The sequence below is a fragment of the Eleutherodactylus coqui genome, chromosome 4, assembly GCF_035609145.1.
Source record: "Eleutherodactylus coqui strain aEleCoq1 chromosome 4, aEleCoq1.hap1, whole genome shotgun sequence".
Taxonomy (NCBI): Eukaryota; Metazoa; Chordata; class Amphibia; order Anura; family Eleutherodactylidae; genus Eleutherodactylus; species Eleutherodactylus coqui.
Genome location: NC_089840.1, coordinates 253,982,185 through 254,005,855, shown reverse-complemented (window position 1 = coordinate 254,005,855; position 23,671 = coordinate 253,982,185). Strand labels below are relative to the sequence as shown.

General features: G+C 44.5%; 1 protein-coding gene across 2 annotated transcripts in view; it reads left to right on the top strand.

The window, feature by feature from the left end:
* Positions 1-21,696, top strand: part of LOC136626236 (stress-induced-phosphoprotein 1-like) — a 74,895-nt gene extending 53,199 nt beyond the window's left edge. For both annotated transcript variants that reach the window (XM_066601110.1, XM_066601109.1), the window contains exons 10-15: positions 1,492-1,582; positions 1,677-1,746; positions 3,963-4,040; positions 8,663-8,765; positions 12,244-12,350; positions 20,722-21,696. In XM_066601110.1, coding sequence (XP_066457207.1) covers positions 1,492-1,582; positions 1,677-1,746; positions 3,963-4,040; positions 8,663-8,765; positions 12,244-12,350; positions 20,722-20,857 — 585 coding nt within the window. In that variant the 3' untranslated portion in view covers positions 20,858-21,696. The remainder of the gene's footprint in view (positions 1-1,491; positions 1,583-1,676; positions 1,747-3,962; positions 4,041-8,662; positions 8,766-12,243; positions 12,351-20,721) is intronic.
* The last annotated feature ends 1,975 nt before the right edge of the window (positions 21,697-23,671 follow it).

Sequence of the window (23,671 nt, the reverse complement as noted above, 5' to 3'; positions counted from 1 at the left end):
GGACCGATCCGTTCCCACTACAGTGGACCACTTTGATCTTGTGAGCCAAGTTTTCATTGAAACGAATGGGTGTACCTCCTTACTGAGCTTCAGGATATGTGCAGCAGTTTCCTGATACTCTTCTCTTTCTTACTAGCTCTAGCTGGTAGTCTATAATCATGCTGACACTAGCGTAACCAAAACTGTCTGTACGTGCGGTTACATATACACAGCAGAACATCTGAAATACTGGAGCTGCTGTGTAAGGGCGGTTTTACGAGGACGTATTTGCACGCGCTATATACAGTGAATAACATAGTAACATTGTCTTCATTTGGCCTTACATACTATGTCCATCTAGTTCAGCCTGTTTATCCTCCTGTGTTGTTGATCCAGTTCTGTGATCTCAGTTCTGACCAGCTCAGATCTACTTGGGGTTATGTATTAATTTTTTTATTCAATTTCTCAGTTTGTGTGATGCTATTACATGAATCTTCAACAGAAAGTGCCCAGAGGGGCAGACAGGCACCCCCATTAGTTACTGATGATGATCACACAGTTATAATAGAGGAGATCGCAGCTCATCATCCTGACTATATAGTAATGGGCTGTAGCTTATTTAGGTGACTATAGAAGATAATGCTAAATTAACTATCCTCCCAGCAGGCCGAATGATACAGCCCCAGCTTATGTAGTGCTGATGCTTATAAGGCACCATCCTGAGTTTTTTACTTCGTTTCACATCAATCCCATGATGCATCAGATTGGGGGCTGCAGTGCAAGGAAGTGACTGGAGTATGCAGAGGAGACCTCCAAAGTGTAACAGGCAATTAGGTGGGGGGGAGGGGTAGGGATGAAAAAATGTGTTTTTTACTGGAGTAGCCCCTTATGCCTGGAATACCCCTTCACACTTAGCCTTTGGGGAAGTATTACATCCACAAACAATTGGTGAAACTATATGGCAGCCATGAGGTGGAATAGAAGTGGGGAGGGCACACTGGTTCTACTTGTGAAGAGCTTTAAATAGGCTTAGGGAGACTTCTAGGCCTCTCAATGCTCCCTGGGAAATTTTGGTATGCAAATGAGATGGTACAATGCCTCTACAGCATCTTCTGTTTGGAGGAGGCTTCCTACAAGTCAATGTCTGACCGCTTTAACAGGTGTTGCAACATAACCGCCAACCAGAGCCCTGCTATGTATTAATAAGGGGCAAGACCCCCGAAACAGCTATCTGCACATGGTTATCCTTTCCTTCTGGAGGAGACTGGTTTTGGCTTCTAGTCCCAGAAGGGGAATCTGCCTTCTAATAGGTGCTACTGCAGAGACTTTGTATCATTTCCCATGTTGGGAAGGAGGTAATGTAAAGTGTTTCACAAGTCTGGCTAGTTGTATCATTTCCTGCAGGGTCCCATTTCGGTGGGCTTGTCTAATCCTGCTCCGCTTTACATGCGCTTTCCATTGTCCGGCTATAATATAGTCATCGTTTAATGTGTGTTTGACTCTTTTTTGAAGAATCACGGTTTTACCCAGGGACAAAGCTTTCACCTGCTTGAAGAATACCGCTCTGTCGCCGCTGTAATGGAAGCGCCAATTTCTGCTAAAGGTGATTTTCTGGCCTGTTGGACTCATCAGTTCTGGGGGCGCAGCAGCCCATCGCTCCGTAACACTTTTTTTTTTTTTTTTTTTCTTCCCGGCAGTCTTGCAGGAGAACATGAAGCTCGATGAGACGGGAGAAGAGGAGCTGCTCTTCCTAAATGAATTGTCTGAGTGAGTGCGGCCACACATCTGCCGCCGGAGGAAACCTATAAATCTGTTCCGGCTGACAACAGTGTATAAATGCGCTCCACAAGTATTTCACTTATGCAGATTGCCTTCCCTTTTTAATCTTGAACTCCGGCATGCATTTCACGGTTCAGTTCCTCCCCTGCGTCTTCACTGGGATATTATTGTAAACTATTTTATGGGGAATGTCTCTCGACAACTGCCGGCGACTATTACTGGATCGCTCTCCACCGGTCTCTGCCACGTTATTCTTCGTCTACTAGTTGTTACGGATGTAGCAGAGCTGAATTTAGAGGTTTCTTATTTTCGCAAATCGTTGGGATAACGCAGATAGCATTCATATTGTGCCGAATGACAAACTCGGCCCTGCTGCATTCACCGTAGCGCTGCTAAATTTGGTACTTAGAAAGTTTACGGATTGCCTTATGTGAACTTTCCAACGCCATAATGATGTGGCCTAATTTGGTGCTGCAGGTTGCAAATTTTTTTAGGGTGGGGGGGGTTTGTGTTTTTTTTTTTTTTTTTTTTTTTTATCTTCACCCACCTAGCCATATGAAAGCTTGTTTTTTTGCATGCAAGCTGATGTTGTTTTTTTCCCACTTTTATCAATGTTTGCTTTGCAGAAAAGAAAGTGTGTTTAGTTTATTGTATAGGTTATTACAGGTGTGTGTGTGTGTGTGTGTGTGTGTGTGTGTGTGTGTGTGTGTGTGTGTGTGTGTGTGTGTGTGTGTGTTTTTTAAACAAAAAGGGGATATGGCATAAAATGTTTTTGTATTTTTTTGTTATGTCCTTTTTTATGTGCCTTGAACCTGCGATCTCCTACTTCCTCAGATAATTATTAATTGTATTACTATTCCTGCCTATGACAAGCCATGTCGTATCTGGATGCCATTGATTGGTGTCCAGTAGCCCTTCACTATTTCATAATGGCACAAAGGGAACACCTACCCTCTGTTAATCTTGTACATGCCGTAATCCATATTGCATGTAAGGGGTTAGTAGCTCAGACTTGTATTCTCACCAAACCCCTGTGTTGTAGCAGGAGGCCAGCAGTTAATGATGATCCTCGCCCATTGCAGATGGCATGGACTCGACTCTAGCCCACGCCATCCGTATGTTATTTTGTTATATTGTGTACATATACACCCGGGGTGGTAAGGGGCTTTACACGGGACAATAGTCACTTGATTGTAAGGTAAATTCCCCTGGTGCAAGCAGAGAGTTGTGACCGACTCCTAGGTTGACGTCTCATTGTGACGCGTTCTTGGCAGACTATTTTTGCGGGGTAGTTTGCCATTGCCTTCCCCAGTCATTTATGGCTCATTTAAGGCTCATCCCCGTGATAAGCCTTATCAGGAATTCACAACGGGATACAGCTGATACTATTGTTTCAGTTACATCCCACTCCCTGATGACAGTTGGGGTATGAAGAACAGAGCGGTCCAGCTCTGTTCTCAATGCCCCGCTCAAAGCGCTCTGCTGTATAACAGTCGGCGCTCCGAGCAGAGAACAGCTGGATGCAGAAGACAAGCGGGGCCATCTTGCTTGTCTTCTGCATCCTCCGCTCGGAGCACTTAGCTGTATAACAGCCGGGCGCTCTGAGCGGGCAACAGCTGGATGTAGAAGACGCACGGCCCTGCTTGTCCTCTGCATTCCCCACTCGGAGCACAAGGTGATCACTCAACGTTTGAGCGATCACCTTGCGCTATAAATGGACAGAACGATTATTGCTCAAAAGACCTCTTTTGAGCGATAATTGTTGTCTAAATGGGCCTTTACACAAATTTTTTTTTTTTCTTTTTGTTAAACTTTTTGCATAGAAGTGCCAGTGTGGACGGACCCCAACTCCCTCCGGAATGTGGCCAAGTTGTCTGCCAGGACTGGAGGGTCACTGTGAATGTAGGCGCTAAGATATATACAAGCATTGGATCATTTTAATTTCAAGATGATTTTTATTTTTAACATTTTTTTTTATTTTTATCAATTTCTGAAACCCCGCCCGTCACGCCAAGGTGACTTCACTCAGATCTGTTATGCGATTTAAACAAAAAAAAAAAAGCTAAATATTCAGGGTTTTCTTATATATTAGCGCCTCCAGGGTGCTGCTGTCTTTTTGTGTTCCTTGACTGTTCACGACTTGATGCTTACTTAGTCTTTGTTGTTCAGTTCCACTGATCGCCGCTGCCTCTTCTATTCCACAGGACCCAAAGTTGTTCGCTGTGGGTAGGAAACGTAACCGACCAGATAACCGAGAAGCAGCTCAGAGACTTGTTTCAATGGTAAGGTAAAGTTTTCTGTTTGGGTTATCCACTGAACCGGCACTTTATTCGAGACCCCCATCTAGTAGGACATTGGACCTCTTTTGCCTTCAGACCCGCAGCAATTCCCACCAGGTGTTGAAATCGCCTTGCAGGAATATCGGCCCCTGCGGACAGGAGTTGTTGCCGCAGATTAGATGGAGGTGCTGACATGTTCTGACCGGCTGAGAGGAAGGGGTCAGCAATTCATGCGGCTTGCACCATATTCTGACCTCCCATCAGCACGTGGCAAGAGAAATTTTTGTGCACTTTTGCCCACTGGAGTCTTGTCTTTCTGTTTTTTTTTTTTTTTTTTTTTAAGCGCCCCATGGGAGCAAGCGCAAAACACTGGCCCATCAGTAGTGGCCCACCCTTCGGGGATGTTCACACTAGGTGGATGCTCTGCAGTGGAAGTGGAATCCACAGAAAATTTGCATCATTATGGGTAGACTTTGTACTTTGCTGTGGATTCGCAAATAAAGGGGTGAAATCTGCTGCAGATCTGCACCAAAATCCATCTCACAATTTGCACAAGAAGGTGCAGATTTGGACACAGGTTTTTGCTGCAGATTTTCCTGTTGGGCCTAATTCACACGGGTGTATTTTATGGACAGCTCACAGACCCATTATAGCCAATTGGGCTGTTCAGATGGGCCTCTTTTCACATGGACTGAGGGTCTGTGTGAAGAACATTTACAGCATGCGCTAGTCGGGTCCATATCAAGAAGCAGAATGCGACCTGCCTGCTGGTATCGGACCGCGCACAGATGGGTATTATTGCGCTGTCCAATGCAAATTGCCCTTGAGAATCTCGGGCACAACAGCATATGCCTGCATGTATGGGCTCTTGGAGCAGCTGCGGGATAACTGCACGCAGGCGAGCGCCATATTGGCCCTAGAACCTCTGCCTGATATCGCATTTGGCGACGTGTGTTTACCGTGTGTTTACTGCGGATGCAAGGCGGTCTTGCCTGAAAAAAAAAATTCCTTGCTTTTGTGAAATTCCGATCCACTCGTGCAAGTTACATACGCAATAGAGGATCGGAAGGGTTTCCTACTGATTTGAAGGGAACCCTCGCATCCCAAGACAGCCATGCTGTGTATTTAAGGTCCCATTGAAATCAATGGGCAATGCGTTCCGAAGAACGTTAAAAATTAAACATGACACAATTTTTATTTTTTTTTCCTCGCAGCATCACTGTGAGGGGAAACATCGCTCATGTGTGACTCCATTCAAAAGAACGGAGTTTCTGTTTTACACATCTCGCAATGCACAAAACTCCCTGTGAGATTAGTGCTCATGTGAAACAGGCCTCTCACACTGTACGTTGCTATGGAATTGCTGTGATTTTTCTTCTCCATCCAGGCCAGATCGACATGAAGGCTTCTCTCAGGTACTTGCCTTTTCAGAGATTTGCCACACAGATGTCCTGTAGTTATAAATGGCTGTATTGCCCCCTTGATTAATAGCCATACTGTCCCCTTTAGTAAAAGCCATATTGTCCACTACAGTAGCCATACTGGTGGGGCCAGTAATAAATGGCCAACATTCCCTTCTGTAGTCATAAATAGCCATAATGTCCCGTTTAGTAAAAGCCCTACCGTCCCTGTAGAAGCCATACTCTCCCATTTGGTAAAACGGTAATGTTCTCATTAGGGTTCATTTACACTGATATTACCCCATAATGCAATATACTTTCATTGATCATTCACATTAACCTGTAAATACTGCGTGTTGATAAGAAAATGATTGCCGCATGCTCTCTTTCTCCACGTACCATGCAGAGTGAGCCCTATACCTTTGTATGGGCAGCATATGCAACACTGTCCATATGCAATACCTTGCATATGGGCGGCGATACATACACAACCCTGCTGTCTTTTTACCCCCATAACTTTTTAATTTTTCTCCCCTGCATCGAGGTAAAGACTTGCTTTTTGTAGGGTGACCTCTAGTTTTTATTGGTAGCATTTAGAGATGAGCGAATGTACTCGTTTAGGGCGATTTCGCAATCGAGCACTGCTTTTTTTTCGAGTAACTGACTACTCGGGCGAAAAGATTCGGGGGCGCCGGGGGTGAGCGGGGAGTTGCAGAGGGGAGTGGGGGGGGAGAAAGAGCTCCCCACTGCTACCCCCCCCGAATCTTTTCGCCCGAGTAGTCAGTTACTCGAAAAACCAGTGCTCGATTGCGAAATCGCCCTAAACGAGTACGTTCGCTCAGGTCTAGTAGCATTTTTTGGGTACATATGACTTTGCTTTTGTTTTGTTTTTTTCTTTGTTTACGTTGGTGACAGTTTGACCCCCCCCCCCCCCCCCCCCCTTCCCAAAAAAAATAAAATACACTTCTGGCATTACATTTTTTTTTTTTTTCTTTCTTTCTTTCCTGATGGGGTTCACCAAGATAATGGACTATTTTATTAAATCCTACTCTTATGACCTTACTGACTACCATTTTTTAAATTAGGTAATTGGGTCGAGTTTTTTTTTAATTTAACCTTTTAATATATTTTCACGTTTACGAAGTTTTTTTTTTTTTTACTCTTTTAGGGGGCTTGAATTGGCCATTGCATGTAAAATATACTGCAATTCTTCAGTATTGCAGTACATTGTAGTTTTACTAGCATCTTATCAAGCACTGCATGACTTGTTGTGGGTGGGCCATGTTGGACCTTTTAAATGCCGCTGTCAGCACTAACAGCGATATTTAGGCTGGGTTCACACTGGGCGGAATTGCCGTGTACGGAAATTCCTTACGGAAACCCCTGGATTAACCATCAAGTGCTGTGGCCATGCCTCACGAAAACTGACATGCGGCGCGGAATTCAATTCCGCAGCATATCATTTATTTTTTTTTTTTCTCTTTTCCGCAGCGGCCTCTCTATGGGGGGAAAAAAGCCGCAGTGGAATGCCCTCGGCGAAACTGCTACAAAACCCGCGGCTAATGGCCGTGGGTTTTGAAGCTGCGTTTTTCCAATTCTTGTGGTTTTTTCCCCTGGAATTCCGTCCCGTGTGACCAAGGCCTTAAAGTGTTTATTCCGTTCCCAGGCTTTGTGGCCGGGTGTTGACTGCCTTTTGATGGCCAACACCCACTGCGTATAGTGCAGGCTTGGCTCCCGGGCCCGACCTATACAATAGCGCCCAGCATCCTCCATGCATTGAAAAAGGGTTAATCATCACAGCAACTTTTTTTTTTGCTATGAATCTTCTCTCTTAGTATGCACCAGATTTTCTGGGTTTCAGCGCAATACTTACTCTCCTGTTAGTAATTAGGACAAATGTGACCTTCGCTACCGTCTCACTGCTTAGTTTTAGTTTTACAGTTGGCGAGGAGTTCACCTGTGAACCCCGGGGAGTCTCCGCTTCATTTCATTAACTCTGTTTGCCTCTGATAATTAGCCTTGAAATTAGCAGTGTCGTTATGTGTTACTTAGAAGCCTCTCTCTGCAACAGTGGGCAGCAGACTCTCGCTGCTAATGGACGCTTTAGATGAAGGAAATACCGCCACCCAACACATTAGTTGCGGGTTGGTTTTTGTTTTTATTACGCTATTCTTTTATTTGATTCATTGCCCTGGAGGAGGGCGAACCCTGCAGTAAGATGATCACAGGGCGCTCAGCTGTATTGTACAGGAAGTGTTCAGTTTTCCTGCAGCGCCTCCGTAGGGCAATTAAAGCATTACACATTTGGAGGGACAGTGGCGGTTTCACCTTTTTTAGGGTGCGTTCACACAAAGCGTGTATAGCTTTACGCCAAAATCCGCAGCATGCATTGCACTTTGGTGTAGATTTTGACATGGTTTTCGCCACAGAAAGGATGAAAGGATGTAGAGTCTGCTGTGGATCTGGTGTGGATTTTGACTTGCACCGGTTTCGCTACGTGTGAACGCGCCTTTGGAAAAGTTTAGCATTTGCCAACTATATCAGTCATGTGAAGAGGTTGTACAGAATACAAATAAACATGGCTGCTTTCTTCCCAGAACAGCTCCATATCTGCACATGGGTTGGGTTATCTCTCTTGCTTCCATGGCGCCAACATTCTGCAGCGCTGTACGTATTTTCATCAGATCTTTGCCTTACGTGGCTCGCAATCAAAATTCCCTTTCTCAAACACGTGGGCCAATTTTGTATTCAGTCAATTTCATTTATGGTATATGGAGGGTAGGAGGAAACCAGAGTCCCTGGAGGAGCCCATGCAGACACGGGGGCAATATACCAACTCCATGCAGGTGTTGACTGTTCATTTCCAGCCTGGATCCCAGTGCTACAAGGTAACAGTACTAACCAATGAGCCACTGTGTGGAATGGATCAGGTATTGCAGTTTATCCCCATTGAAAGCAATGAACTCATCTGCTATACCACGGGCAGCCTGTAGACGGGTATGGCGCTGTTTTTGCAAGAGATCGGCTATGTTTTTCTTATGCTGTACAACTTTTTTCATATTTCTGAATTTAAGCAAAATGATTGACCCACAATCAGCTGATGGTGCTGAAAACTTTGGGGTCTGCTGACAAAATATTTTATCATATTCAGTTAATCTCTTTTTATATTAGATGTTTTTTTTTTTTTTCTTTTTTGCAACTTAATCCTTTCTTTTTTTTTTTCAGTTATGGTGAAATTCACAGCATTCGACTCCTTGGCGAAAGATTTTGTGCATTTGTTAACTTTAAGTGCCCTATTGTGACGGCCAGAGCGCTGGAGGCATTGCAGGTAAGAATGTATGTAGATTTAATACCAAGCAGTAGCTTCTTGCAGAGCTTTGGGTGCGGTACATGGTAGTATGGCCTGCTATACCTTATATTGGAGCAGGGTTTAACTAGGAAGAATGCAGGGGGCGCTTCGTGCCTTCTACTATAGCTTACTGTACAAGATCTAGTTAAGGCCCCTTGCACACTGCAGAGTCGAGTTCCGCATGTGGAATCCGTCTCTGCCAGCAGCGGCGTCCGTGCGTACCTGTGTGGTTTCTCTTCTGTACTGCGGATGGTCCGCATGGCGAACCGTTGGACATGCGCAGTACAGGATTTTTTTTTTTTTCTTCAACCATCTGCTTTTCCCACGTCCTTGCCAGGCGATGATGCGGAATCCACAGCATTTCTGCAATGTGATTGTGGAAGGGACGTGGATCAGACTCTTTCCAATGACTTCAATGGAAGCTGTCCACGCGGAATCCGCGTAAAAATGGAGCATGCTGCCATTTTTCCTCTACATGCGGAAACCGCAGGAAGACTAGATTTCCCATAGCATGCTATGGGCGCTATTTGCTGTGGATTCACGGTGCGGGCTGATTTCACAGCAAATATCAGTCTGTGCGCAGGAGCCCTAACCCAGTATGGACCAAGCACTGTAAATTTACAGCTCTTGGTTCTGGGCTTTAAACCTGTACCATTAAAAACAAAATGGGAAACCCATTCCTGTACTTTTTAGCGTAAATGTACTAGTTTTAATATAAGGGATATGTCCAAAAAGTTATGTTTATTAAAATTTTTTTACTTTTTTTTTTTTAATGTGTAAAAAGGAAGGTTATTAAAGGGGTTTTCTGGTTGTATACTCGAAGTGTCCCATCATTGGGATAGGACATCAATAGCAGATTGGCAGGGGGAAATCTGCAAAGATCCCCACCTATCAATTCTCTGGTCCAGTGTGCTCCTGCATTGAGCAGATTCCTGCAGGAAGTAGATGGCTCCTTTCTGACTGCAGTGGCCAGGCTTGGTATAACAGGCCAAGTTCCTGCTGAAATGAATGGGAATGTTGCATGCAATACCAATCCTGGCCACTGCAGTAAGCATGGAGCTGCCTACTTCCTGCAGAAATTAGCTCAATCCAAAAGCACAAGAGCCCGGCTAACAACTGATCGGCATAGATCCCTGTGGAATAGGTTGCCGCTAAACAAATAAAGATTATTATTATCATCCCAGGTGACCGACTCCTGCCAATGTACTAATGATAACTAATCCTTAAGATAGGCCACAACAAGTTTTCAACTGGACAACCCATTTAAAAATAGTCCTTGGTCATGCCAAGGAGAAAAAAACAAAACCATAAAGTTACCACACTGGTCTGGATGATGCAATCACCATGGTAGACTAATCATGGTGATCACGTGAAAGGTTGATGCAGCAACAAACTTGCCCCACCACGTGCTACTATGTTTCTGGTCCTCTATGTCAGAGAAAGTACATGAAAGTAACAAGCATCTGAAGAGTGCAAAAAATGCACAAGTGTGGAAATCAATACATGCAACTCATTGTCAACCCCCCCCCCCCTCCAGTTTTCCCAGTCCTTTTTGATACAGTTCAAATCCAGTAAATAACGTGAAATGGTTGAAAGGTTTAAAAGTAAGCTAAAGACCTAATAGGAAGTTATAATTTTATCCAAAAGGCTTTTTTTTCAGGGAACACCATCAAGGACAGCTGCTCTGCAGCACAGGAGGCAAATGATGGTTTAAAATTGTATGCAAGCCGTTCTTATAGGTGTTTCAACTTTTTGTAAACTACTTTCAAACCCTCTGATTCTATATAACCAGTGTTGGTACAGACTGCATTACAACAACCTCTAATTCAGGATTTGAAGTATTTTGCTGTGCAGGACAGAGAACATAACCCTTTTCAAAGCAGACAGGACCGTTTATTATAACCCTTAGAAGTGCAGGTCTGTCCTACAGCGGAATTGCCAAAAAAGCAAAGGTGGCAGTCAGTACAGTTTCCTATGCCATCAAAAGGCAATTGGAAACTGAAGGAAACTCGGACAGAAAGAGATCTGGCAGACCAAAGGCCACTACAAAATCAGATCACATGTTTCTGAGTAAACGATTTTACAGTGTACCCGGTGACTAGTGATGTAGCGTTCACTGCCTAGCAGGGAATGCCGAATCTTATGTCCGGCTGTTGCCGAAGCTGCGCATACGCAGTTGTGACAATAGCCCGGCACAGAATACGGCATTCCCTGCTAGGCAGTGAACACTACGTCACTTGTAACGCAACCTACACTGACCTGCAGGAAGGAGACTTCCAAGAATGCATGTAATATCACAGGAAGAAGATCCAGCCGGCTGGAGGTGATGTGACCCAGGGGACTGGAGGAGCCAGGAGAAGATCGGGGTGGAGAAAAATGCGGTAAGGAGTGTGCCTGGGGAATAAGTAAGTATAGATTTTTTTTTTTTTTCTCTAATGACAAAACCCCTTCAAGCATGTGGATGCAGCAAAAAATAGAAGTTCCCTTTTCACAGTAGAAATGGACACTTGTTTATCTGCCGCTTTGACAGGTGGAGTATCAGTAAGAAAGCCAGTGCTAAGATTTCAAAGTAAAGCCAAAGACTTACTTGGGCCAAGCAACAAGTGGAAGAAGGTGTTATGGACTCATGAATGCTTGACATCTTTGGTACATCACACAGGGTTTTTGTATGCCATGAAGTAGGTGGAAGGATGGCTCCTGAGTGTGTGACACCAACTGTCAAACATGAAGGGGCAAGCATGATGGTCTTGGGCCTCTTTTACTGGATCCAGAGTTGGCAACTTGCACACTGGACAAAAAGGGCTACTACAGAATTTTGTTATGCCATGCAAGACCACCTGGTATACGCCTAGTTAGTTAGGGGGTCAAATTACAGCAAGACAATGATCTAAAACCTAATTTTAGGGTATGTCACAACTGCTTAAGAAGACAAGAAGAATTTGCTAGGTTTCATAGAATGGAATGGTCTCCATACTTAACCCCATTGAGCTTGTTTGGGATGAATTGGACAGAAGGATGAAGGCAAAGCAACCTACAAGAGGAGCACATTTGTGGGAACTTCTGCAACAAAAATGGGAAGACCTTTCTAAACAATATCTGAATGCAATTGCAAGAAGAATGCCTCGATGGTGTAAAGCTATTATATCCGGGGCGACTGAAAATTTTGTCAAAATTTTGGATTTAATTCATTCTTTTGATTCTACATGTCTTAACTTAAATTGATGATAGACATTAGATGATGTAGTTTTGCAATTCTAACACTTTTTACAGGTTATATGTTTCATGATAACAATTCTGATTTAATTGTTACCTTGTATCCCGGATTCATATACGCTGATTAGCACTGCTGCGCAACAGTATATGCACGTGTAGTACTTATAACTGCTAGTAAAGCAACCCTTTGTGTTCATAATGGGGACGGTGCAGCGTGATTAGTTTGTTTTGCTTCTATCAACAGGGTAAAGAAGTGGAGAACACAAGGTTATTGATTCGATATCCAGACAAGCCTTACCGACTCCTAGCTGTCAGCAGTTCAGAAGCACAAACCAAGGCGGCTGCAGCAAAGTGAGTTTTGTGAGTCCTTTGAGCCCCCGCCGTAGAGCTCCTCGATCCGCAGGAAACATTTCTAATAAGCGGCGCACGGCTGCTCTATTTTTATCTTTGTAAATAAGTAATATTGAGGATCGTGAGGAAATCTTCTCCTCTCCACATTGTGGGTTTTTTCTTTTCTTCTTTCTTTTTGGCTACGGCGATGGTTTCACTTCTGTTCACCACTTCTGCTTTTCAAGAAGTCTGTCTGACAACTGCTGGCTACAGCTCCCCCAGGGGTTGTCTTGCATCTTTCCCAGACTCTGAATAGCAGTTCTGCCTATGTAGGGGCAGGGACATGCATAGACTTAGTGGGGCACCAAAGCAAAACTTAGAACCCCTTCAAGAGAGAGAAAAATTGTATACATATGTTCTATTAGGCAACATTTATGATGCAGTGGCTCAACTGTAGTCTACTTCTAAATATTACAGTCATCAGATACCAGTTCTACACGGTGATAGTGATTACAGTGCAGTAACTCCAGTGATGTCTCCTATGATGTCTCTGATGAGGTCCACTTTCCTTTTTCTATGGGGCCAGGCCAGGCATCAGGAAGACTATTCCAGCCACAATTGGTCTCTGCACACTCTTCCCATCTTGCTGCTAACCTCGATGCCCCCGCTTGGTAATCGCCTACTACTCTGTAGCCCCCTCTAGCAATGGTGTCCCTTCTGTGATTGCCTTTTAGTAATGCTGACCAGTCCCACCCACTGAACCATCAAGCACCAGTAAAAATCTCACCAACTCCAACCAGAAAGCTTTGTCCATCGTCTGACTCCTCTCTAGCCCTTCTACATACAAGATGGGGTGAAATCAAATGATGCATGGAGCTCTCTGGCTGGCGTCAGTGTGACTGTATGAGTATGTAAAAAGGATTTTTTACTGGTGGTGCTTTAGCTTGGAGGATGGAGGTCCAGCGAGTATGGGCAGGACTATTTGGCCCCAGGCTTCCCCATGGGCCGCATGGCAGTTGCATGGTCTGCCTCTATTGGCAGCACGCCATTGAGTAGGTATAGAATCGCCACCAGACTCTGGGAAAGCTGGGTGGCAAGCCTTAGGGCAGCTATACTCATAGCTGTATTGGTTCCACTTGGCTTTGCCACGTACACTTAAACAGCTGAATAGCACTCCTCATCCATTGTGTATGGCAGCCTCCTGGTTCTCAATGGGTGTCGTGGTAGATAAAGATCAGGGAGTTAGACTTCAGCTGCCCAATCCTTTTTGTTTTGCGAGAGACGCTTGGCCAGAGGTATCTGGAGGTGACTTTCTCTCCTGCTACATGCTTTAGTGAGCGTGCATATTTATGAGGGCATCGAACATGAATGCTGTCAACCAAAGGAACATGCATGTATGGGCAATCAAAAATAGACTTTTATTTCTATATTTTAATACTTTGAGATTATCCAATGTCATTAAGGGAAAAGCTGCCCCACTGTGCTATACTTTTTTCTAACATCTGATACACTTCAGTTGGTATTTCCCTTCATTCATCCTGCAAACATCTGGCGAGTTCTTTCAAAGAGGATGCATTGGCCCATCTACATTGGTGCAAAGAGCGTTGTCATTGAACAGTTGAGCAATGAAAGAACGTTCTTTGCAGTGATGAATCGCACTACTCCATCACATCAGATGGATATACCTGGGTGTGGAGGATCCTCGGGAACCGCTTTTGTCTAAGTGTCGTGCCAACAGTTAAGTACGGTGGAGGTTCCGTTATGTTCTTGGGATGTTTTATGTGGCATGGTCTCAGTCCACTAGTTGTAGAACCATGAACGCAGAGGTGTATCCTGACATTCTAGACAATAATGTGAGACGGACAATTGAGTAATACTCTGGGAATGGTCGGCCATACTTCCAACAAGACAACGCACCTTGTCACAAATCTGTTTTAAGTTGGTTTGGGGATAGGGATGTTCCACAATTCGACTTACCTGAACACGACCAAACCTCTTTTGGGATGAACTGGAACGTTGTGTCAGGAAATATGAACAGCTTCTTTTGAGAGAGACGTTTTCAGGATGAATGGAGGGAAATGCAAGCTAAAGTGTATCAGACCTTTAGTAGAAAGCATGCCACGCAGAGTATCCAATGTCACCAAAGGAGCCCCACTAAGTATTACATGTGGAAATAAATACTGCTTTTGATTCCTGCTCAGGTGTTCAATTACTTTTGGTAGGAAAGTGTATTTTCAGGCGCCTTTAATCTACCTAATGAAACCTAACCTTGTGCATCTCCCAGTTGCACTAGTGACGGTGCAGCGGTTCATTAGACCTTGAGCTATGACATTTGGAAGCGGTCCACGCCAGTCTGCCCTCTGATTGATTAGTAATCGTCTATTTCCTGCTGCTGTTAATGATCACTCCGGAGGTGCAACATCTTCCTTCTTATAATATTAGTTTAAGGCGCTGCCTGGTTCCTCTCCATGAATAGACCCTACCAATGCTGTCCGTTTCGCTAGAGTCTGCGCGCCTCGTGCCTCCCCATTAATATGCTGCAGTGCAATAATTGCAGTCCTTGTTGACATCTACCATTTGTTCATCTTCCTCGCAGCTCGAGCTGATTACTTTTCTCCGTTTTAATTCTGCTGCCTGAGCAGTCGGCTCGTGAACCGGGAACTCGGATGTGCCAAGGGGCATGCACCAAGTATCAATATTTAATAATCGCTGAACTGCTCTGACCCAGACTACTGCTGTTTTCAAAGGGAGGGAAAAAAATGTTCACTGAGCGGCTAGAATCTTTGTATTGCATGCAGAATCTTGTCCAAGAAGTGCAGCCGTTCCTGACTGCTTGCCTGAGATGGCACATATACAGTATATATGGGACAGTATACATGGCACAAAGTCTGTGGACACACATAAGATCCATAGGTGTCAGACATGTCATGTCAAATTTGAGCACAAAGTGGTTTCTAGCAAATTTTGGTAAAATTGAGCTACTAGGATCATATAATGTTATATGTACACTGAGCAATCACTGCATTAGGGGCAGCAGTAACGTGGCATCTTGTGATCAGTAACGCGGTACCACGTGATGCCAATTTCATGCTCTGCTCTCCAATAACGTGCTGACCTCAGTGCAGCAGAAGGCAAAATTTGGCAGTCCTTGACTTTTGGCCACAGGCAGATTGTTGGTGCCTGGAGGTGTGATGCCAGGATTTTTGAAACGGTGGCACTTTTTGGCGGTTTTCAAACTTCAGTATTATGAGTGTGCCAAGACTGGCTGAACCATGGATAGACATTCGACAGAAGATCACACAGCGGCAGGCCATGTGTGGTTGATCCTAGATGTGAGTGTCGGGTGGCACGTCTGGTATCTGGGCAATGACGTGTCACAGTGGACCAACTGACCCAGCAGTACAACTTCAGGGAAGGTAGACAAATGTCCGCAATGACCATGTGATGTACTTTGCGTTGACTAGGGTTTAGTAGCCGAAGACTGACAAGGGTGCCTTTTTAATGAGCCTGCGTCATCGGCTACGCCTCACATGGGACCAGGAAAGGCAAGTATGGGCCTTGAACACATGGTAGAAGGTGGTCTGGAGTGACTAGTCCTGTTGCCTGCTGAACCATACAAATAGCCGGGTTCGCATCTGGTGTATATAGCCTGAAGCTGTATTCCATGGGTGCACCATTGGGGTTCAAGACAGTAGTGGAAATATTATGGTCTAGGGGGCATTAAGACTGACATGGCTTAATCTAGTTAGTCATCATACCGCAATCTTTGAAAGGTGAACACTACAGGGACTGCTGACCATCTGCACCCACATCTTTAGGAAGTCTTGCCCGACCTCAGTGCCATCTTTCATCAGGACAACGTTCTAGGTCATCGAGGTCGGATCACTAGGAAGTGGTTGGAAGAACGCAACAATGAATTCTCCACCCTGCCTTGACCCCAAACTTTGCCGGACTTTGACCCCATTGAACAAGTTTGGGTTATGCTGGAAAACAGAGATCTTCTCTTATCTGCAAAGTGTACACCAACGGACGGGGCTGCTGTAGTTTGGGTCAAGTTGCGTATGGAGGATGCTCGCCACCTTGTGGAATCTGTTCCCCTGACGTCTGAAAGCCGTGATCACCCAAAAAGGGGAAACGGCCCTTAGGTGTTCCTAATGTAGTGACTGCTCAGTGAAGTTGAGCAGGGTTAGTGTTTCTGCAAGTCTATACACTGAAGTCCTCTAGTGCAAGGAAAACCAAACTTGACCTAGGCGTCCATTGTTAGTAATGAGTGCTTCTGTATGAAGCCTCCCTTGCTGGGTGTGAGTGTTCCCTATATCCAAGTGGCAAAAAGTCAATGTCTCATGCCTTTTACATTTGATATATTTGCCTCCTCAAATGCCCCCTCCTCAGTCCCATGCAGGAGCCCTGATTCCCTCTGCTTCAGTCCAAGCAGCAACTACTGTGGTCACATTGTAGAAAGTCAAGCCTGATGACCTCCACCCTCCAACAGTAATTTAGGGACCATAAAACTTTCACTCCGCTATCAATGCCTAGACAAAATATGTTTGTTTGCTGTTGCAGAATTCCTTTTAAGTGCGAACCAATCACATCCATATCTGTGCCTTGTCATAAGTATGTATGTTATAAGTGTGTATAAATATCCATGCCTCTTCAGATCCAATCCATTAGCCGGAAGAAGTACCCTGCGTTGGTACGAAAGCTCGCTATTATTACATCATGTATTTTTGTTAGCCATTAAAAGGTATCATATCTACAAGACTACGTGGTTTCTCTTACTGAGAACAATCACATTTTGCTCTACTGGCTAACACGGTACCAGATCTTTGTTTTCATTATACCTAATGGAGGATACCAGAATGTACCGTACAAAAATGGAACTGAAACATCTTCTGAAGAAGTTGGCACAACTGGACAGCGACATTTTCTTTCTAACCAGATGCAAGAAGGAACATCTAATTCCCAAAGGACTCTGCCTAAAGAACCCAACTCTGCACACTTACAACACTCGTTATGCACAACGTCTTTGCTACAGGACTTCTGAGAGACTGCGGAATCACCTTATCCATGTCTTCTACAGCAACAAGAATAAGGCCCTTATGGACATACAAACTTTAAGAAATACACTTACAGAGGACGTGAACCTGGAAATGCAACACTTTTATACAACACTACGATGCTGCCTTATTCAGAACAAGGAAAAGAAACTCCAGAGACTTCGACTCAGAGCAGGCCTATACCCAAACACGGATCAGGAGCACCCCGAGTCTGGCAGGAGGGAACAGAACCCCCAACGGGACACGGACAAAGGTAAAGTCAGCTGTGTTATCAATCTGTCATCTCACAACCCCAGTAAGGTGGAGCTCAGTGTCCTCTCCAGGGGACTTTCATTCTGTCCCACTAAAACACTTGACAAAACAGAACTTTGTAGTGACATGGAGGAATATTTCAGAAGACTTAGACTGAAAGAATTCTTTCATGATAAAGAGGACACAGTCCTTTCAAGCACACAAACACAGGAGAAACTTGGGGCCAAAAAGAAGTCTGATTGGACACCCCCTCCTGGCCGGAATCGCACTTTGGACAAATACATAGACTTCTTTAGGCATGCGGTGCAATCCACTATACTGGACAAGCATGGAAGTGAAACATTTAATATCAATATGCAGGAAAGAAGGGCCATCCATGCTCTTAAGAGCAACAAGGAAATCACCATTAAGCCTGCAGATAAAGGGGGTGCTATAGTCCTCATGAACACATCGGACTACAAAAAGGAAGCAAACAGACAGCTGACGGACACCAAATACTACACCAAACTGAATCAAGACCCGACTCAGAAATATGTGAGGGAATTGAGAAGGGTCATTAGAAGCCTGCCTGTGGGCTCCACAAAACTTCTGGACTTGATACCAGAGGACCCCAAGGTTGGAACATTCTACATGCTTCCAAAACTACACAAAGCTGGCAACCCAGGAAGGCCGATTATCTCAGGTGTGGGAACCCTCACTGAAGGAATATCAGGATGGGTGGAAGGCATCCTCAAACCACTGGTGAGAAACACAACCAGCTACCTGCAAGACACCACGGACCTACTGAACAAACTGTCAACCGTAGGTCCCCTCCCCAATGGCACCATCCTGGCCACTATGGATGTGGAATCCTTATATTCCAACATCCCACACGAGGATGGACTGACTGCCTGCCAGGCGCACCTTGAGGCCAATGGGGTCGCCTCTGATGCAGTGCTGCAACTCACAAGATTCATTCTCACACACAATTATTTCTCCTTTGGCAAAGAGAAATTCCTGCAACTCACAGGGACTGCCATGGGCAGTAAAAAGGCACCGCAATATGCCAACCTTTTTATGGCAAAACTGGAGAGTGACTTTCTGGCCTCTTGCCCCAGCAAACCATTGGCCTACTTCCGCTACATTGATGACATCATAATCATCTGGACCAACACCGAACAAGAATTAATAAAATTCCATGAAAGATTCAATGCATTCCACCCCACCATAAACCTGACATTAAGCTACTCGCATACAGAAATCAACTTTTTGGACACCACCATAAAAATTTCAAACAACTCAATACAGACATCACTATACCGAAAACCGATTGATCGGCCCACATACCTCAGATGGGACAGTTTCCATCCTAAACACATCAAAAAGTCCATTGTCTACAGCCAGGCCATCAGATACAACCGGATCTGCTCCAACCCAACAGACAGAGAGGAACATTTGTACCATCTTAAAAGAACATTTATAAATCAGGGCTACCATCCCACCTCAATTGATGACCAAATCACCAGAGCCACCAGGATACCCAGAAATCAACTACTCCAATACAAGGAGAAGGAAAGAAACAATCGTGTGCCTCTAGTAGTGACCTACAATCCGCAACTAGAGATACTAAGGAAAACCGCAAGAAAACTCCACCATACCCTGCACAAGGATGACCATCTGAAAACCATATTCCCGGACCCTCCGCTTCTGTGTTACAGGCAGCCTCCTAACTTGAGGAACTTTATAATCAGGAGTGCATTACCCTCTGACACACAAAAAGGAACTTATCCCTGTAATGTAAGGAGCTGTAAGACCTGCTCACATATACTGACTACGGACAGGATACGGATCCCCAACACACAGCAGGACTATAAGATCCCAGAGACATTTACGTGTTCCTCGTCCAATGTTGTGTACCTGATCATGTGCAGTAAATGTACTGTTGGGGGTCTTTATGTTGGGGAAACGGGACAGAAACTGAAAGCCAGGATGAGATCTCATCGCCATACAATTGAACACAGAAAAAGAGAGTTACCTGTGGCCGAGCACTTCTCTAACCATGGACATGACATAGGAGATATGAGAGTTTTGATATTGAAGGGTGGTTTCAAGTCACAAAACCACAGAAGAATTTGGGAATATAAATTGATAACAACCTTTGACACGCTGAACACTGGGTTAAATTATTCCCCAGGATTTATGCGTGAATGGGAAGTGTGAGACTTGATTGCACAGATAAGACCCCCATCAACAGTAATTCAGGCACCATAAACTTTCACTCCCTTATCAGTGTTTAGCTAAAAATGCTTGTGTATCTCTTGTAGAAAGTCAAGCCTGATGACCTCCACCCTCCAACAGTAATTTAGGGACCATAAAACTTTCACTCCGCTATCAATGCCTAGACAAAATATGTTTGTTTGCTGTTGCAGAATTCCTTTTAAGTGCGAACCAATCACATCCATATCTGTGCCTTGTCATAAGTATGTATGTTATAAGTGTGTATAAATATCCATGCCTCTTCAGATCCAATCCATTAGCCGGAAGAAGTACCCTGCGTTGGTACGAAAGCTCGCTATTATTACATCATGTATTTTTGTTAGCCATTAAAAGGTATCATGTCTACAAGACTACGTGGTTTCTCTTACTGAGAACAATCACATATTGTTCATTATGCACATGACCGCTTGGCCAGTCAGGGCTTTAAAGACTAGGTTTCACGTCTAGCTGTTTTGCTGCAGGATGTGACAACGCTGTGTAGTGGCCCAGGATGGTACTGCAGACTGAGTGTCATTCATTTCAATAGGGGCTCAGCCTGCAGTACCATTCCAGGCCACTGTACAATGTACAGCACTGTCACTTACTGCAGCTAAACTGGTACACGTGCAACAACCCCCTTAAATTATGATGCTGCCACGAATGGCCCATGACTGCTGCAGCTTCTTCTGGGACCAGAATGGAGGGGATTGGGGGGCGCTGGATTGGGAGGCCATTTATGGAAGGGAGTGTGGCTTGGTTTTCTATTTTATTAGATTGGCCACCCATAGAATTTTTTTTTCCTCTTTATTTTAAATTTTATTAATTTTTTTCCTTTTTTTTTTTTTTAGTGCTAAGAAGAAATTAACCCCTAAAAGCAGTGAATGTATCTACTGGAGACAGAACAGCTGCACTTACGGCGACAAATGTCGATACCGCCACATACCGGAGAATAAAGGTATTGACCGAAAACAATGGAAAAGCTAATTCATGCGAGTATGGAAGGAGCGGACAACGCAGAAGGACGTGATGAAGAAATGTGATTCAAGTGCAATTCCTTAAGTAAAACGGACTGATGAGATCTCTCTGCTTCTTGGAAGCTTCCGGAGGCTGCAGGCTATCCATCTCCGGTGCTCCGCTCTTGATGAACTATAAGGCGGGGGCTGCGGATTGAAGCCTGCACTTTATTACTGGACCACGCAGTGGGCATCTGCCCGCTCTGTGCCAACTGTTACAGACCAGAGGGGGAGAATGCTGGAATACCGGAGACCTGTTACAGCGCTCTTCATGAACGCCGAGCCCAAGGCAGTATTTTATACGAGCTGGGAATTGCATAACTGATGAACTAGTTGTTCAGTCCGCTCTTCTGTAAACAGAACTGCCGCTGTTGGCTTTTATTTTTTTAGAATTTTGCCTTTTTTACCTTTTTTATTTGTCTCATTTTTTTCCATTTTTCCACTTGTTTTTACCTTGTTTCATTTTTGTTAACTATTTTTCCAGTTAACTTTTTTTCTTTTTTCCTGTTTTTATTTTTACACTTTTCCTTTCATTTCACATTTTACTTCCCCATTTCTATTTTTTTTTTCTTTCTTCCCCTTTTTTCTTCTCTGTACTCCCCCTTTTTTCTTTTTTTTTCTTTTTTCCTTTTTCCTCCTATTTTTAGGTTTGCCTTTTTATTACTACTAGTTTTTAGTTTTTATTTTTTTAAATCAATGGACATTTTTTTGGGGGAAATTGTTTTTTTATTTTTATTTTTTTAGGATGCCTTCACACGTGGCAGAAAATCCGTTTTTAAGATGTGGAATTGCGCACATTTTTAACAAGCAAAACCCTTATTAAAGGGGTTGTCCCGCGCCGAAACGGGTTTTTTTTTTTTTCAACCCCCCCCCCCGTTCGGCGCGAGACAACCCCGATGCAGGGAGGTAAAGAAAGCTCACCGGAGCGCTTACCTGAATCCCCGCGCTCCGGTGACTTCTCTACTCACCGCTGAAGATGGCCTCTTCCTCCGTGGACCGCAGCTCTTCTGTGCGGTCCATTGCCGATTCCAGCCTCCTGATTGGCTGGAATCGGCACGTGACGGGGCGGAGCTACACGGAGCTACACGGAGCCCCATAGAAGACTGCAGAAGACCCGGACTGCGCAAGCGCGGCTAATTTGGCCATCGGAGGGCGAAAATTAGTCGGCACCATGGAGACGAGGACGCCAGCAACGGAACAGGTAAGTATAAAACTTTTTATAACTTCTGCATGGCTCATAATTAATGCACAATGTACATTACAAAGTGCATTATTATGGCCATGCAGAAGTGTACAGACCCACTTGCTGCCTCGGGACAACCCCTTTAATTCCGCATTACAATGCACATGTTCTACATGCAGTTTTTGGTCTGGAATATTCCACCATGTGTGAAAGCGCCCTTCTTAGCGTTACTCCATTCTTTCTTTATACATTGTCGCAAAAGTATTAGTATTTTTTAAACCATGCCTTAGGTGTTTTAATTTTATTTTTTGCCTTAAGACATTATCCCATTGTGTTACATTCATGTCTGCCGACCCCGGGCTGTACGGAAGCCACATGAGGTCCTTCTGATGCCATTTATTCGTCATACAATGAATGTGATATTAAGGCCCCCTGTCCACGGCAGTGATTTCGCCGGCGGTAAATCGCCGGCGAATCACGCCGACAGAAGCTTTCCATAGCATTGCTACGGAAAGCGCTGGCCCGTGTCCATGAGCGGAGAAGCATTGCGATTCTCCGCTCGCGGACGGCAATTTGCAGCATGTTGCGAATAGCCACGATTCTCCGCGGTTAGCCTAACAGCGGAGATCTGTCTGCGGCTCCGCCGTGGGATACTGCAACGCCCGTGGACAGGGGGCCTTAGTCTCCCTCCTCGCATGACTGAGGAGGAAAATGCGTGAACCCAGCCTTAGATGATGTTGTGGTTTTTGTTTTTCCCCTCTTTTTTTATGAATTTTTTTTTTTCTATTCTTTTTCCTTTTTTTTTTTTTTTTTTTTTTTTTTTTTTTTAAGGCATGTAGACAGACTTTTATAACTAATCCTCAGTTACGCAATTTCATTGGCTCAGATTAGCGTATGGTATTTTGGCACAAGAGCAAGGAGGGCCTCAGCCTGCAAGATGTAAACTTAACTCCACGTTTCTAAATGGCCGCATCCATCAGAAGCTGGTGAAGCAGGACGGTCCAGCCCTCGCAGACACGGATCACCTTCTCTGAATGTTGGATTATTCTTTTTTAATTAAGTGTAATTGTTGTGGCCGGTGCTCGCTACATGTGAACTCTGCCTAACGAGGACCAAAACTAATGTTCTGCTGGCCGTGCGGACGTAGCTGGTTGGAGAAGGTGACTCTGGAAGCCTTCTTTTCCATGTGCCTTATTTTATATTGATTTTCTTCTGGTTTTTAACTCTTGGAATACTCACACTGAATTAAGTGTTTACATCACTCCTCTTTAGCTAATGGGCCCCAAACGATCACTGGTTCTTTCTATAGCGCGCAGTGTAAAGGGATGTGATGTTTTAATTCTCTGTATGACAGACTTTGCGTAGTATGTTTACCTCCACAGTATAATTGATCCTGAACACTGGCCTTGTATGTAATTTTGTGTATTGTACTGGGGGGCTGTTTGATAGACTTCTACAGGATTTGATCCCAAGATGTCCTCTCTGGCCAGGCAAGAGGGTTCTTGACTGGCCAAAGGTCTGCTACAGGGACCTATTCAGCTCCGCTGCTTCAATGCACCCAAAAGTGCCATAGACTTTTATCTCCGAGTCCGCAAAGGCACC